This window comes from Passer domesticus, chromosome 15 (genome assembly GCF_036417665.1).
Source record: "Passer domesticus isolate bPasDom1 chromosome 15, bPasDom1.hap1, whole genome shotgun sequence".
Lineage (NCBI taxonomy): Eukaryota > Metazoa > Chordata > Aves > Passeriformes > Passeridae > Passer > Passer domesticus.
This window is the reverse complement of record NC_087488.1, coordinates 2,223,317-2,238,711: the sequence shown is the minus strand read 5'-3', so window position 1 is coordinate 2,238,711 and position 15,395 is coordinate 2,223,317. Positions and strand designations below refer to the sequence as shown.

The 15,395-nt window shown below is 65.2% G+C and overlaps 1 protein-coding gene across 1 annotated transcript; it reads right to left on the bottom strand.

Annotated features, from left to right (window-relative positions):
• Nucleotides 1–960: 960 nt before the first annotated feature.
• Nucleotides 961–15,395, bottom strand: FBXL16 (F-box and leucine rich repeat protein 16). Its single transcript, XM_064390577.1, has 6 exons — nt 15,262–15,395; nt 5,314–6,024; nt 4,034–4,542; nt 3,636–3,720; nt 3,023–3,086; nt 961–2,262 (listed from the first exon to the last, which is right to left on the bottom strand). Exons 2-6 carry the CDS (start codon nt 6,007–6,009, stop codon nt 2,114–2,116), a joined length of 1,503 nt encoding a protein of 500 aa, XP_064246647.1. The 5' UTR covers nt 6,010–6,024; nt 15,262–15,395; the 3' UTR covers nt 961–2,113.

The following is a 15,395-nucleotide window of genomic DNA, read 5'->3' as shown; positions in this document are numbered from 1 at the left end:
TAAATGGGAATTGGAGGATATGGGCGCCTTGGCGGGGGTGCCGGAGGGGTGTGGGTGCACTGGGAGTTCGCTGGGATGGAGTGGGGTACTGGAGGGATGGGAGCTGCACTGGGGACTGGGGGTGCAGGGGGACAGAGTACCAGGGGGTTCCGGGGGTGTCAGGGAGATGTGGGATCCGGGGAGAAGGGGGATGCTGGAGGTGCACCCCAGAGGGACGGGGAGCGCAGGAGAAAACGGGGATTAGGGGGGTGCGGGGTGCATTAGGGGTCAGGGTGGGAAGTGGGGGTGCCGAGGGGGTATGGGGTGCACTGGGGGTGCAGCAGTGAGCTGGAACGCTACAGGGGTGCACAGGGTGTGTGGGTGCACTGGCAGCTTGGGCACACTGCCGTGGGGGTGTGCATATGGGGACATGTGGGGTGCAGGGCACTGGGGGCTCCAGAGGGATGTGGGTGCATGGGAATGGGGGAGCAGGGGGACAACGGGGGGTCAGGGGTCTGTGGGAGCCTCGTGGGTCAGGCTGCATGCGGGAAATGGGGGTGCCGAGAGGGTATGGGGTGCATTGGGGGTGTTCAGGTGCACTGGAGGGATATGGGGGTGCACAGGGCAGTAGGGGTGCAGGGGGGCACTGCCACGAGGGGTGCAGGGCACAGTATGGGGGCCGTGCTGGGGCTGTCTGTGTAACCTGCACCAGGGATTTGTGCAGCGCCATGGCACCCCAAAAGCGCTGCTGTCACCTGCGGGGTGGGGCACCCTCTGTGTGCCGCTGTCCCCGTGCCCAGGGGCACTGCCGGGTTTGGGGGTGCGGGCAGCCCTCCAGCCCCGTGCCAGGGTGCTCCGTGCCCCGGCAGTGCCACCCTGTCCCGCAGCCCCAGGGACTCCCGAAAGCCCTTCCAGCGCCACTCGGTGCCATTTTGGGGTCAGAAAGGGGCGTTTCGGACAAAGCAGGGAGCGGAGGCGGCGGTTGGTGCAGCAGTTCCTTCCCGGCCGGTACAAAGGCAAAACAAACCGAAAGCGTGTCCGTGTCCGTGTCCGTGTCCGTGTCCGTGTCCGTGTCCGTGTCCGTGTCCGTGTCCGTGCCCACCCCGTGCCCGTGCCCGCTGTCCTCCCGCGGCGGCGGGCAGTGCCCGGGGCCCCCGAGCCCCAGCCCCGCGCCGGCTCGGTCCCCTCTGGGCTCAGCCCGGGGTCCCCCCGGTGCCCCGCTTGCCGCTGGCACGGGGCGATGGCTTTTCAGCTGGAAGAGCGGCGGCGGTGGCAGTGCGTCCGAGGTGCCACCCGCTGTGGTCTCTCTGTGCCCGGCGGCTCAGGCGCGGCCCCGGTGGCCCGGGATGTCCCATCCCAGACGGATGGGTCGCTCCCCACCAGGCGGTGGCATCGCCCCAGGGCCCCGCGGGGCGCGGGGCGGGGGATGCTCGCAGGGGAGCCCGGCTGCCGGGGCGAAGCCGCGCGGAGAGGCTCAGTGGGGCTGTCACTTGTCACTGTCCCCCCGGGTCCCCCGAACCCTGCCGTAGCACGAGACTGAAGCAAGCGAGCATGCGAGGGCGGCGGGCGGGCGGAGAGGGACATCCTATTGACCGGGAGAAGGTGCCCCGAGGGGGGCTGGGGGGGACACGCAGCACGGGGAGGGGGGTGAGCTCGGTGACCCGCTCCGGGGGCGTGAGGGGACCCATCCAGCCTCCGCCGCCACCCCAAAAGAAGCATCCTCCTCCGGCCCGTCCCTGGGAGCCTCCTCTGGTCGCCAGGAGCATCCTTGGTGGCGGGGCCGTGTGCCCGCTGGCACCGGGGCGGGGGCAGCAGGATGCGGCCGGGGGGGGTCACACAGCGTCGCCTTCCCACTTTGGGCTTCCGTGATGTCCGTTCGTCTGTCCGGAAGGGGTTGGCAGGACAGCGGGAGGAGCGCGGGCGGTGGCGGCGGCGTGAGGGGAATTTACACGGTACCGGGGGGGGGCACGCCTGCCCCCATCTCCCCCCGGAGCCCCGCGTCCCTCGGGGGCGTCGATGCGGGGGTGTCCGGGCTCGGGTGGAATCGGGGGCGTCTCTCGAATCCCCCCGCGGCCGGAGGGAGATGGGGCGGGCGGTGGCGGCCGGGGCGGGCGCGGGTGGGCCGGGTCCGGTGCTACTCGATCACCATGCAGCACGGGAGGTGCTGGGAGAAGTACTTGAAGAGCTCCGGGGTGGCCCCGGGGCAGTTGGTGAGTTCCAGCTCCTCCAGCTCCTGCAGCTGCACCAGCCCCGACAGCCCCGTGGTGGTCAGCAAGGGGCAGCCTGCGAGGGGACAGGGTGCACTGTCAGCCCGGGACACCAGCGCCCCCCAAAAATAGCATCCCAAAAAATAGCATCTCAAAGGCACCGACATCCCAAAACACCAAAATCCCCCCAAACAGAACCAAAGACCAGGACCTCAAAATCCCAGCACCTTAAAGCTCACCACACCCAAAAGACAGAAGCCAAAAAACGAGCGTGCTAAAAAAAAAGTACCCCCAAAAACCCCAAAGCTACCAAAAAAAATTACTCAAAATATCAGCATCCAAAAAAATCCAGTGCTCAAAAATGCACACAAAACCCAGTACTTTAAAGCACCAACACCTCAAAATACTAAGACCATCAAAATTAGCACCCCAAAAATCCCCACCAGAGCCCAGAAAAGCAGCATGCTAAGGAACAGTGCTCCAAAACAGCTGCACCCCAAGGTCAGCCTAAAAACCCAACACCTCAGAGCACCAGTATTTCAAAGAGAAAAAAAAGCACCCCTAAAACAGTGCCCTCCAGAACAGCTCCTCAAAAACCAAAACCCCAGAAAACTTGAATGGCAAAAACATAACTCCCAAAACACCACCCCCAAACCACGGCACCCCAAGAGCCCAGGCGTGCATCTTTCCCCCAGGCTGGGCTGGGTGCGGGTGCCCTCTGCTGTCCCCAGGCTGTCCCCAGGGCTCTGTCTGTCCCCAGGGCTCTGTCTGTCCCATGCCCCGTGCCTCCCCAGCCCCGGGGGTCTCCGGTCCCTGGCAGAGGGTCAGGGTCTCACCTGCCAGCGAGAGGAGGCGCAGGCTGCCCATGCCCAGGAGGTGCTTCAGGCCAAAATCCTGCACCTGGAAAAGAAGATGGGATCGGATGAGGGGGACAGTGGGGACAACCACAGCACAGGGCTCAGCATGGCCCAGCGGGGGAAGGGAACTGGTGCCAGGGCTGGGAACCTGGAGCAGGGTGCAGGATGCTGGGGCAGTGTGCTGGCTCTGGGTGCCAGGGCAGGGAACTGTGATGGGACAGGCTGCAGGGAGCTGGGTGCCGGGGAGGGCAGCCTGAGCAGGAGGTGGGATGCTGCAGCAGGATGCTGGGGCAGGATTTTGGGTGCAGGGCAGGGGTACTGGCTCTGGGCTGTGCAACAGGGAGCAGGGAGCCAGGGCAGAGAGCCTGCAGCAGGTCTGGGGATGCTGCTGTGGGGCAGGGATGCAGGGTCAGGGTGCCAGGGCTGAGCCCTGCTGAGCTCACAGGAGCTCTCTGCCTCCTGGCACCAAGTCTTGGGGTCTTCAGCCAGCCCTGGGAGCCCGCCCTGAGCTCATGGCCCGTCCCCAGGGAGGTGCCACCATGCCCTCTCTGCCGTGCCGAGCCAGGACGGGCACAGCCTGTTCCACACCTACCTGGCAGCACCAGCGCAGGTAGAGGCTCCGCAGGGATGACATGGTGGACAGGTAGCTGAGGCCGGTGTCGGTGATCCGCACGCACCTGCCAGGACACGGGGTGTCAGGGCCAGCTGGTCACCCATGGGTGTCCCCAAACCATGGCCCCCATGCTGCACCCTCTGCTTCCAGCGCGGCTCAGCATGGCACGGCTTGGCACGGCATGGTTTGTCACGGGGTGACGCGGCACAGCACAGCTCGGCATGGCATGGCATGGCATGCATGGCATGGCATGGCATGGCTCGGCATGATATGGCATGACTTGGCATGGTTTGACATAGCTTAGCATGGCATGGCATGGCCCGGCATGGCACAACATGGCATGGCATGGCTTGGCATGGCACAGCACAGCCCCTTACCTGTCGAGCACCAGCTCCTCCAGCTTGTGCAGGTCGCAGGCGATGTACTCCAGGGCCATGTCGGTGATGCGGGGGCACCAGGACAGGTCGAGGCTGCGCAGCTTCCGCAGGTTCTCGGCCACCAGCTCCACGCCGTCATCCGTCACCTTGGAGCAGCCCGAGAGGCTGAGGACGCTCAGGTTGGGCAGGCTGTGCACCATGTTGACCACGCCGTGGTTGGTGATCTCCCAGCAGGAGTTGAGGCGCAGGGTGTGGGTGGTGTAGCCCTGCTTGGCGGTGAAGTAGGCGAGCGCCGTGTCCGTCACGTGGTAGGCCTGCAGGTTGAGCTCGGTGAGGTTGGGCAGGAGCTGCGAGATGGCGGCGATGGCGTCGTCGGCCACGTTGATGCAGTCGCTGACGCTCAGCGCCGTGATGCGGGCGTTGAGGCTGGACCACAGCCCGGCCTCCGTGAAGTCGTTGCAGCCCGACAGCTCCAGCCGCACCACGCCCTGCATCTGCTCCAGCATCACCTGCCGAGGGCCAGGGGGTCAGGCCGTGCCGGGCACTGCCACCCACCCTTGTGCATCCCTGTGCCCCACCCCAGCTCCCTCTGGGTGGCTCTTCCCACTGCTCCCAGTCTTGCCTGGGTCCAGTCTTCTCCCTGGCATGGGTTCAACGCCTGCCTCAGGACATGCCAGCATCAGTGGGGAGTGGGAGGGGACAGGCAGGGACCCCTGGGTGCAGCCCCAGCCCTGTCCCAGGTGCTGCTGGCAGGGTCGGGATCGATGCCCGCTCCCAGCACAGGACCCACTCAGGTGAGATGTGCCCACGGAGCAGCTGGTGCCGTGTTTGGCCATGGCACGGGGCAAGGACCTCGGTGGGGACTTTGCCTAAACCCCTGACTTGCCCCATCTCTATCTGACCCTCAGCCCCTTGCTTGGGTGCACCCCTTGCTGGGGAGCAGCCAGCCAAGCAGGAATGTCCTATTCCCAGAGCTTGTCACCCACTGTCACCCACCACCCAGCAGCATGGCCACCTCACGTGGCTCTGCCTCCCTGCAGCACCCACAGGCAGCAGGGATGAAGCCCCACCAGCCTCCTGACCCCGCACCCATCCCACGGCCCAGACCACAGGCAGGGCCTCCCAGGGCTGCCAGCACCCGTGGGGTGGCCATGGCACCTGTCTGCTCCTTCACTGTGACTGCTGAAAGCTCTGCCCGTGTGTGTGTCCCCAAGGCCACCAAGACTGACCCACCACCAGCACACCTCACCCACCCCGGCCACTTCAGCAGGGTCACCTACCTCCAGCCCCGCATCTGTGATGGTCGACCTCTTAAGGCTCATGGACTTGACCCCCTTCTTGGAGAGGGGGTAGTTGTCAATGAACTCACAAATGTCCAGGTCAGAGACGCCCACGAGGCAGAAGCCGTCGAAGCCGCGGACGGCGAAGCCCTGCAGGCTGACGAACTCCTTCTCTCCACCGGGCAGGACGTTGTAGAGCTCTTTGGTGTGCAGGACGGGCGTCAAGCCCACCCAGAACTTGGGCTGGTAGAGCACCCTCCGCCATGCCTTGCACACCTGCGCCAGCACGCACTTCTCGCACGCCGAAAAGTACCAGAACAAGCGGTTGAGGATCTTCTCGTCCACGGCCAGCTGCCGTTCCGAGGGCGAGCCTGGCAGCCGCTCCGGGGAGGGCTGCTCCGAGCCTTCGCTGGCGTTCAGTCCCACCAAGGAAGCGCCGGGAGGGGAGGAGACGCTGGCCAGGGTGGCCAAGGAGAGCGGGGAGGCCAGGCTGGGGATGGGCAGGTCGCTGCGGTGGGCTAAGGCCGGGCTGAGGATGGCAGGCACGGAGGAAGGCTGGCACAGGCGGTTCTTCACGGCAGGGGTGCCTTTGGTGATGCTGGCGGAGCCGAGGCCGTTGGGTTGCGTGGGGATCTTCACCAGTCCATTGCGGGGCAAACATGGGGGCTTGGTGTCGCCGTTTCTCGGGTTCGACATCTTCCACAGGTCTCTCTGTAACACAGGGGTGGGGGTGAGGGGCTGTGGGTCTGCTGGGGGGGGTTGGCCATGGCTGGGGGAGGTGGCACCAGTGAGGGGGGGATCCCGGGGGCCCTGAGCAGGGTGGCACATGGGACCAGCCACAGAGGGGACATGTCCAGGACACAGAGCAGGGTCCTCCCGGGAAATGCATGGCCCTGGTGTCCCCTCGTGATGAGGGATGGATGGGGATTTGTCCCTGGGTGTTCACAGTCCTCTCCAGGCCTAGAAACAAGCATGGCCAGTGGCAGACAGAGAAGGATCCGCAGACTGGTTTGGGTTGGAAGGAACCTCAAAGCCCATCCCATTCCACATCCGTACCGTGAGCAGGGACACCTTCCACTAGCCGAGGTTGTCCCAGCCTGGCCTTGGGCACTGCCAGGGATCCAGGGGCAGCCACAGCTGCTCTGGGCACCCTGTGCCAGGGCCTGCCCACCCTCCCAGGGAACAATCCCTTCCCAATATCCCATCCAGCCCTGCCCTCTGGCAGTGGGAGCCATTCCCTGTGTCCTGTCCCTCCATGCCTTGTCCCCAGTCCCTCTGCAGCTCTCCTGGAGCCCCTTTAGGCCCTGGCAGGGGCTCTGAGGTGTCCCTGGAGCCTTCTCCTCTGCAGGTGAGCACCCCCAGCTCTGCCAGCCTGGCTCCAGAGCAGAGGGGCTCCAGCCCCCAGTGCATTTTTGAGGAGGGCAGTGGGCAGAGTCAGAGGCACAGAGCTGCCTGTGCCCACTGTGCCAGCCAAGCCCTCAGCAGTGAGCCTGTGCCAGCCGTCGTGTCACTGATCTTTATGGAGCCTGGAGGCAGCCGGGCAGCACCCGGCAAACCGGGCCAATGAATATTGCAGTGGCAGCAAGGCCGGCTTCCCAAGGGCCCCGCCGCACCCACCATCCATTATTCAACGCATTTCCCTCTATAAATACGGAGGTGAATTATTGATGGGGGTTCAGCCCCCTCCCCCTGCCCAGCCGGGGCCTGGCACAGGGCCCTGCCCCACTGCTGCCTGCCCTGCCCGTGCCCTACGTGCCAATGCCATGCCAAACCCTGCCAAAAAGCTGATCCTGGCAGCCCCTGGGGGCACAAGGAGCTGAAGCACGGGAATGCAGCTTGCAGTGCATGGAGCAGCACAGGGAGCTGCCCCTGAGGGCCCAGGGGGTGGTTGGCACATCCACCCACCGGAGACAGGAGCTGAGGACCTTCCTGCCTGCCAGCTCTTCCCAGACCCGAGGTTAAAGCAAGGGAATTATTACAGCCGCTTGATTTGGGATGGAGAAAGACAAGCCCTGATGGAGGAGGCACCGAGGGAAGAGCACCCAGCTCATGGCCGAGCTCCGTGGTCCCGAGCCTGGAAGCAGGATGCAGCCTAGACCCCCTTTCACTCCCACAGCATCCCCGACGTCATCCAGCTCTCCCGGAGCAGCCAGGGAGGGCGCAGCCACCCAGCAGAGAGCTCAGAAGCGCAGTGAGGTGCCGGTGGCCCATCGGGAGAGCCCGCGGGATGCAGGGCACAGGGATGTCCCCAGGACACGGTGGGGCACAGCGGGGCCGTGGCGTGGGGCCGAGCCCAGCCCCGGGACGAGCCCAGCCCCGGGCAGACAGTCTGGCGCCGCTCCCGGCTCGATGCAGCCGCTGCTGCCTCCCTCACGCTGCCCGAGAGCGGAGCGGGGCCGCCGCCGCTTGGACATGTGCTACATTGGCTTGAAAGCGGGAGAAGGGGAGGGGAGAGAAGGGAGAAACTCGAAACCAGCGGCTCGGAGCTTGGCCGCGGGTGGGGCAGCAGGCAGAACGTGCAGCGGGTGTCTCTGGCCGCGATCACCGATCCAAAGAGGGGAGAGCAAGTGGCGCCGAGGAGCTGCGGCACCGAGCCCGCAGCCAGAGCCGCTGGCCGGCCCCGGGGAGAGGGCAGGGGCTGCCAGAGGGGCAGCGCAGGGCCTCGGGAGCCCAAGGGGACAGGCACAGCAGGACACAGGTGCTGACAAAGTCGCCGGACTCACAGCAGCCAGCAGGAGGCTTTGGCACAGCATCCAGCCTGCTCAGAGCTCGGCTGGTCCCCGAGGCCGAGACCAGGGGGCTCAGGGGGTTCAGGGGGCTCTGGGGGCTCTGGGGGCTCGGGGGGCTCGGGGGGCTCGGGAGGCTCAGGGGGCTCGGGGGGCTCGGGAGGCTCGGGAGGCTCAGGGGGCTCGGGGGGCTCGGGGGGCTCGGGGGGCTCGGGGGGCTCGGGAGGCTCAGGGGGCTCGGGGGGCTCGGGGGGCTCGGGGGGCTCGGGGGGCTCGGGAGGCTCGGGAGGCTCAGGGGGCTCTGGGGGCTCGGGGGGCTCGGGGGGCTCGGGAGGCTCAGGGGGCTCAGGGGGCTCGGGGGGCTCGGGGGGCTCGGGGGGCTCAGGGGGCTCGGGGGGTTCAGCAGCTTTCCTGGAAAGCTGAGCCAGGCCCCCTGCCCAAGGCATTGAGGCTGCCTGAACAGAGCACAGAAATCCCAAACCTTGAGTGAGCTGGAAGTCACTGCAAATAGAAAGATGAACAGAGATTGGAGCCTCTGGGCACAGGAGGATCTGGGTAGTGATGGGGGCAGGAATTTCTCTCTGGGGAGATGAGCAGGGAATAGTTTGGGTGCTCCTACCACCCAGGCACTGAGCTGTGCCTGAGGAAAGACCCCCGTGTGGGGAAGGTGGGCGGGGGGCACGGGCTGGGAGGGCAGTGGGTCCCATAGCTGCTGTCTCTGGCACCAAGGGGCAGTGCTGGCATCTGCCCTCCTGTGCCCCGGGAGAGCCCCGGCCTGCAGCCAGGCAGCCCCGCAGCTCCTGCAGCCCAGGGCTGAGGCCACACTGCTCTGATGCCCGAAGTGCAGCTCCCACAGCCCCTGGGGGTCACAGCTGCTGAGCGCAGGGACACCCAGAGCCCACCCTGCACCTCCCCAGGCCCTCCCAGCCCAGAGACAGCGGATGGACAGACAAACCCAAAGCTGTCTGCCTTGGAGGTGTCAGCACAGACCCTCCCAGGTGTTCCAGCAGTTCCATGAACACCTCCACATGCTTTTTGGCCACTTCAAAGTAACAGGAGAGCAGAGATCTGTCCCTTTCCCTCTTCCCTGCCATCTCAGTGATGCAGATTGCATGACTGGGTCAAGCCCACCATCATCATCAGGATTGTTCAGTACTTGGTGCAACCATCCTTGCTCTGGGGTCCCACAGGAAGGGCCCAGATTGGCAGCCCCCCCGTCTCAGCCCCCCTTGTCTCACGGGGAAGCATCTCCCAGCAGCGGAGTGCCAGCCCCAGCCCAGGGGGAGAAAACCTGACAAAAGCAAAGGTCAAAGCCCTCCAGTCTCCCGAATGCACTCCAGGGTGCACATTTGGCAGGGTACGTCACTGGCAGAGAGGTTTGGAGGGGTTTGTCACCCACGGGAAGCGATGATGCAGTGCTGGGGGGCGGATTTGACGCAGGGAGAGAGAAGAAAGCCGGGGTCTGAGAGCCTCCACCACAAACTGCACAGAAAATGAGGATGCTGGGATGAACGGGCTGGAAACTGCCAGGAAAACAGAGCTTGCCCAGCCTGTTGGCGAGTTTACTATCTCCACGTGGTACTGAAAAGGGATGAGGGCCTTGAGACACGGGCAGGGCCGTCAGCCACCCTGTGAGTGCCGTGCCTGGGAGATCCCTGGCTGCGGGATCAGCTGTCCTGCTGCAGCGGGGATCGGGCTGAGCTCTGGGACAGCCGGGCCGGAGCCCAAGGGACATCCCGGGCTGGCCGGCGTGGGAGTCCCGGGGACCGCGGCCGTGCCGGGTCAGCACCGCGGACAGCGGCCCCGGTCACGGGCCCCGGTCACGGGCCCCGGTCAGCACCGCGGACAGCGGCCCCGGTCAGCACCGCGGACAGCGGTTCCAGCCAGCACCGAGGCTAGAGGCCCCGGTCACGGACGCTGATCAGCACCGAGGACAGCGGCCCCGGTCACCAGCCCCGATCAGCGTCACGGGCCCCGGTCAGCCCCGCGGCCAGCGGCGCCCCGCAAGGACACCGCGCTCGTGTCCCCGCCAGCACCGGCCCCGTCGCGCCGGGCCCTGGGAGGATCCATCCCTGCCCCACCGGCTCCTTGCAAGGGATCCGACATCACCCCTCCAGGGCCCTCCAACAGATCCTTGTGAGAGATGCTGCTGTAACCCAGCAGGCAGAGCTGCTGCTGCCCCAGCAGATCCAGGGAGAACCCATGAGTGCCCCACAAACCCCCCGTGAGACGCTGCTGTCACCCCCCGGGTCCTGCAGCCCGCTGCTGCCCCCAGCCCGCCTCGGAGCCGGGGTACCGCCCTGCCAGGACCCAGAGCTGCTGCCGAAGGGTTTCGGGTGGCAGAGCTGCGTGGAGAGAGCAGCCATTGCTGCCTGCTCACACTCACACACAGGGGAGGTACACACGCACACACACACACCAGGGGAGGTACACACACACTCACACTCACACACACTCACACTCACACTCACTCACACTCACACTCACTCACACTCACACTCACACTCACACTCACACTCACACTCTCACACACTCACACCAGGGGATGTACACACACTCACACACACACACACACCAGGGGAGGTACACACACACTCACACTCACACACACTCACACTCACACTCACACACACTCACACACAACCCCGGCAGAGGGATGCCCTGCACAAGCCCGGCTCACACTCACACTCACACACCCAGGGGATGTACACACACTCACATACTCACACTCACACTCACACTCACACACACACACCAGAGGATGTACGCACACACACTCACACACAGGGGAGGTACACACACAAACATGCATACACACACACACTCACACACACTCATGCTCACACTCACACACACACAACCCCGGCAGAGGGATGTCCTGCACAAGCCCGGCTCACACTCCCAGGGGATGCACACTCTCACACACACACAGACACTCACACACATACATACACACACTCACACACACACACTCACACACACTCACACTCTCACACCCAGGGGATGCACACACACACACAGACACTCTCACTCACACTCACACTCACACACACAGACACTCACACTCACACTCACACACACAGACACTCACACTCTCACTCTCACTCACACTCACACTCACACTCACACTCACCCTCGCACAGCGCAGCGGGGCCGCCGCGTGCACGCGCGCCGGGGTTGCATCAGCTGCATTCATTAGCCCGTCTATTTTTACTAATGCAGCAAGCCAAGTTGCTCTCCGGGCGGGGAGAGCCTGGCGGAGCACACACCGGGCTTTGTCCCGCACCCCGCGGGATGAGCTCCCGAGGCTGCCCCGGCTCGGCCGGCCAGCGGCGAGCCCAGGCGGGGCTGCAGCTCCCTCCCGAGCACACGGCACCGTAAGAACATCCCTGCCGCTGCCTCCCGAGCACACGGCACCGTAAAGAACATCCCTGCTGCTGCCTCCCGAGCACACGGCACCGTAAGAACATCTCTGCCGCTGCCGCCGGCTCCGGTCCCGCCGGATCAGAGCGCTGCCCGTGCTGTGAGCAGGGTACCAGCACCCAGCCCCGGGCTGGCTCTCTCCCCAGGGCTGGGGTCACCCCAGGGATGCGGAGCAGCCGCTGAAGCCTCGGGAGGAGCCGCCGGTGGAGGGCAGTGGTTGTGTTGGCAGGGAGCCGCTGTACCTGTGTGTGTTTGTGTGTGTGCACAGGGGGGGTTGTGCTCCAGCCTCGGCACTCGCACAGGTGAGCTGGGCCAGGGGCTCGGAGCACAGCTCCAAACTCAGTGCTACCTTTTCCTTGCTGCACAGCCCAGGAATTCAGGGTAGGGGAGGGCCTTGCCTCTGCACCTGGCCCTGGAGACCTCTGTTTGTGTGATGGGAGCTGGGAAACCCTCCTGGGGCTGCCCTCAGAGCTGCTGGGGAGACCTAAGGGCTGCGAGCAGCTTTCCTGCTCCCTTGATGGCTCCCAGTGGTGCCAAGGAGCTCATCCCACCTTGCAGTGGACAAAGAGGCTTAGGAGGGGCTGGGAAATGGCTGGTTTGAGTCCCACTGCTGGGGGCTGCTGCTCTCAGTGCCAGCCAGGCTGGGTCTTGCAGCTCACTGCCAAGCAGAGCAGCTGTCACGGTAGGAGCCCCAGCACTGCAATCTCTCAGGTCCCACAGCCTGCCCAAAGGTCAGGCTCAGGCTTTGCGGGGTCAGCCCCAGCCCCAGGGAGCCAGGAAAAGCTGGCTGAGGTGGCAGCACCAAGCTCTGCTCAGGTCCCCACCACTCTGGGCTTTGCTGAGGGAACAGCTCCTGTCTGGGGCACGGGGAGATGCAGCTCCTGTCCCCCAGCCCCCAGCCTGGGGGAGGCAGAGCTCCAGCCCCAAGCCTGGCCAAGCAAAACTTCCTCCCAACAGGGTCCCTCAGACCAGCAAGCCCCTCCTGCAGCAGCTTTCAGTTTCTCTGCTAAACCCCATTCTCCCAGAGACAGCAAATTCTGACCTCTCTCCTTTTCCCAGGCAGCTCCTTGTCCCCTTGGGAGGAATGCCCCCCAAAAGGAGCACGGGACAGACTGAGGGCAGAGCTGGAGCCCTGCTCCCTTCCCCTCCTCTGGAGATCTTCACTCTCACACCATGGCAGGATGCTCGTGCTTCAGCCGAGCTTCTCCCAGCTCCCCCTGAGCGAGGCAAAGAGGAGAGGGAGCAGCTCCTCGTGTGCTGGATCCTGCCCAGCCTGGCCCCCTGTCACTACAGGCGCAGCCAGAGCCCAGTGACAGCTCCCCGTGTGACCCAGCCCTTCCCTCTGCCCTCCTGGGCCCAGCAAGGGCTGAAATGCCATCCCCCGAGGATCCCCTGAGGAGCCAGGAGAGCTGTCTGTCCCCAAGCACAGGATGTGCATGTGCTCCTCAGGTCCTGCTGGGACTCGTGCCTGCCCAAACCCTTCGTGCCTCCAGACACGGTGACAGCCACACAAGCACTGGTGGCCCTTTGCCCCTGGGCTCGGGGGTCTGACTGGGACCTGGGGTGGGGGTCAAGCAGGGGCCCTTGGCACGGGGCAGGCAGTGTCCAGCCATGGCACTCCTCAGTTCAGTGGGCTGTGGGTGCTGAAGGTCAGCACGGGCTCCAAAAGCCATCAGGCACCATCCTGGTCCTGCTCCCAGCCTAAGCCCCTGGCCTCCTGCTTCCCCTGTCCAGATCTGGGCATGGATCACCCCTCCAGCAGGGAGAAACCCTGCAGAAGCACGTCCTGCTGAAGTGTGCCCTCCCCAAACTCTGCTCTTCATCCCTGAGCTCCTCCCGGGAGCCACCAGCCCTGGAGCACCCAGCACACGTGGCTGGTCCCCGTGGCAGGTGGGCAGAGGTTGGCAGGGGGTGGGCTGCTGCCAAGGAGCTCTGCTCGCTGCACACCCAGCGCTGCTCCCTCCCACACCAGCAGCACCCACTCGCCTCCCAAATTCCCTCTCTGGGAGCAGCTCCTCCTGCACAGGCACTGCTGGGAGCAGCAGGAGATTGGAGATGGGGACACAGCCACAGGCAGGACGAGGTGGCTGTGCCATGGAGCTGCCAGATGCTGAGCCAGGCACAGCTAAAATCTGCAGAGCAGAGGGGCAGGAGCCAACCTCTAAACTCCAAGTGCTCCCACTCCGGTTGTCCTTCTGTCTGGCCACCTCCCCACGGGATGGTCAACACAGCTGTGACCCCACTGGAGGGGACAAGGGAACTCTTTCCCCAGTCTCACCTTACCCTGGCACAGTGAGGGTCACTCCTTCCCCGGGAGCAGGATTTGGGGAGCCAGGAGGGTCCCACTGCCAGGGCTGCTCCCCTCTGCCGTGGAGCTGCTGGCACGGGGAGGGGAGCAGGCAGAGGGATCGATGTGGGGGAAGCCAGCTCGGGGAAAAATAGATATCTAGCTCATTAAAAATGGATGCTTGAGCAAGTCCTCCCCACTCCAAAGCCACCTCCCTCCCTCTTCCTGGTAGCCAGAGTGAAATCAGCACCCAGCTTCCAGAGGAGGGGAGATGCCAGCACGGCACGGTGCTCGCTCTGTGCCCGCTGCTGCCAGCCTGCTGCGTGCTGAGCACCCCGGGGTGCCGTGCCCCGAGACCCCAGACCCTGGGCAAAGGATGGGCACGGAGAGCGTCTGCCAGGAGCATCCCTGCTGCAGGGACTGCCACGCTCTGGCCTTCCCTGCCCAGGCACTGCCACGTCCCACCAGCACCAGCAGATGCCCAAGAGGCAGAGCCACCTCAGCCCAGTGCCCCATGGCACCCCATGACCCCCACATGGCCAAGATCATGGGGGTAGCAAGCTGGTTGCTGGCAGAACCCTGTGCCTCAGTTTCCCCAGCTGTGCTCAGCCCCAGCCATTCCATGGGGTCGAGTCTGCCTGGTCCCCAACCCCACACACTGATCCCTCTGCCCCTGCCCATCCCTCCCCACCCAAACAAACTCGTGCTCCCATCCTGGGCCGATGGGAGATCCCTGCTGGGCTCTGCAGGACCCCGCGGTGGGGCTCAGCTCCCCCAGCCCCATCCCAGCCAGGGCCTTCCCCTTCCTCCATCCCCTGGGCTCTGGGAATGGGGGAGGCTGCCCCTGTCCCCCCATCCCTGGGCTGGTGTCACCCTGCACCCACAGAAAGGATCCACAGCAAGGTTTTGGGGTGTTTGGGTGTTTGAGTGCAGCCTCGGGGATGCCAATGGTGCCACCAGGGAGGACAAGAGGAATTTGAGAGGCTGGCAGCAGAGGCGGAAGGCAGCAAACATCAACCCCACACTGGGGCAACCATGTCCCTACAGCGATGTGCCCTTACACCCCCCTGCCAGAGCAGCCCTGCATCCCGCAGGATCCACCTGATCCCCCTTCCCTGCCTTTCCCCGCCCGCTGATGCCCGGCCATGCTGGGGGGGGACACAGCACATCCCCTCACCCCCCACATCCCCCCCAAACCGAGGGGGCGGAGGGGCAGCATCACCGGGGCGGGGGAGGGTCACACCGACCACCATCCTCCGCCGCGTACCGGGAGGCGGGGGCGGAGGGGGGGCAGCGGTCCGGGAGCCCCGGGGCCGGGCCGGCTCCGCTGCCGTTATATAACGCGGCTCCATGATGCGGGATGCGGCTGGCGGTGCTCGCGGGGCCGGGGCCGGTGCCGGTATCGGTATCGGTACCGGTACCGCTCCAACAGGCACCGGCACCGACCCCGCCATCGGCATCGACCCCGGCACCGGCTTTGTGTCGGAAAGGGTTTTCCCGAGCGGCTCTTACCTCCAGCCCTGGCTCCCGAAGCTCATGCCATGCCTTGTGCCCGTCTTCTTTCGGTTGCAGCAAAAAATCCCACCAGGAAGAAAACGGCGAATAATCCCCCCAAAAATGCCCGTTGGCAAAGGGGCCGGATCCCG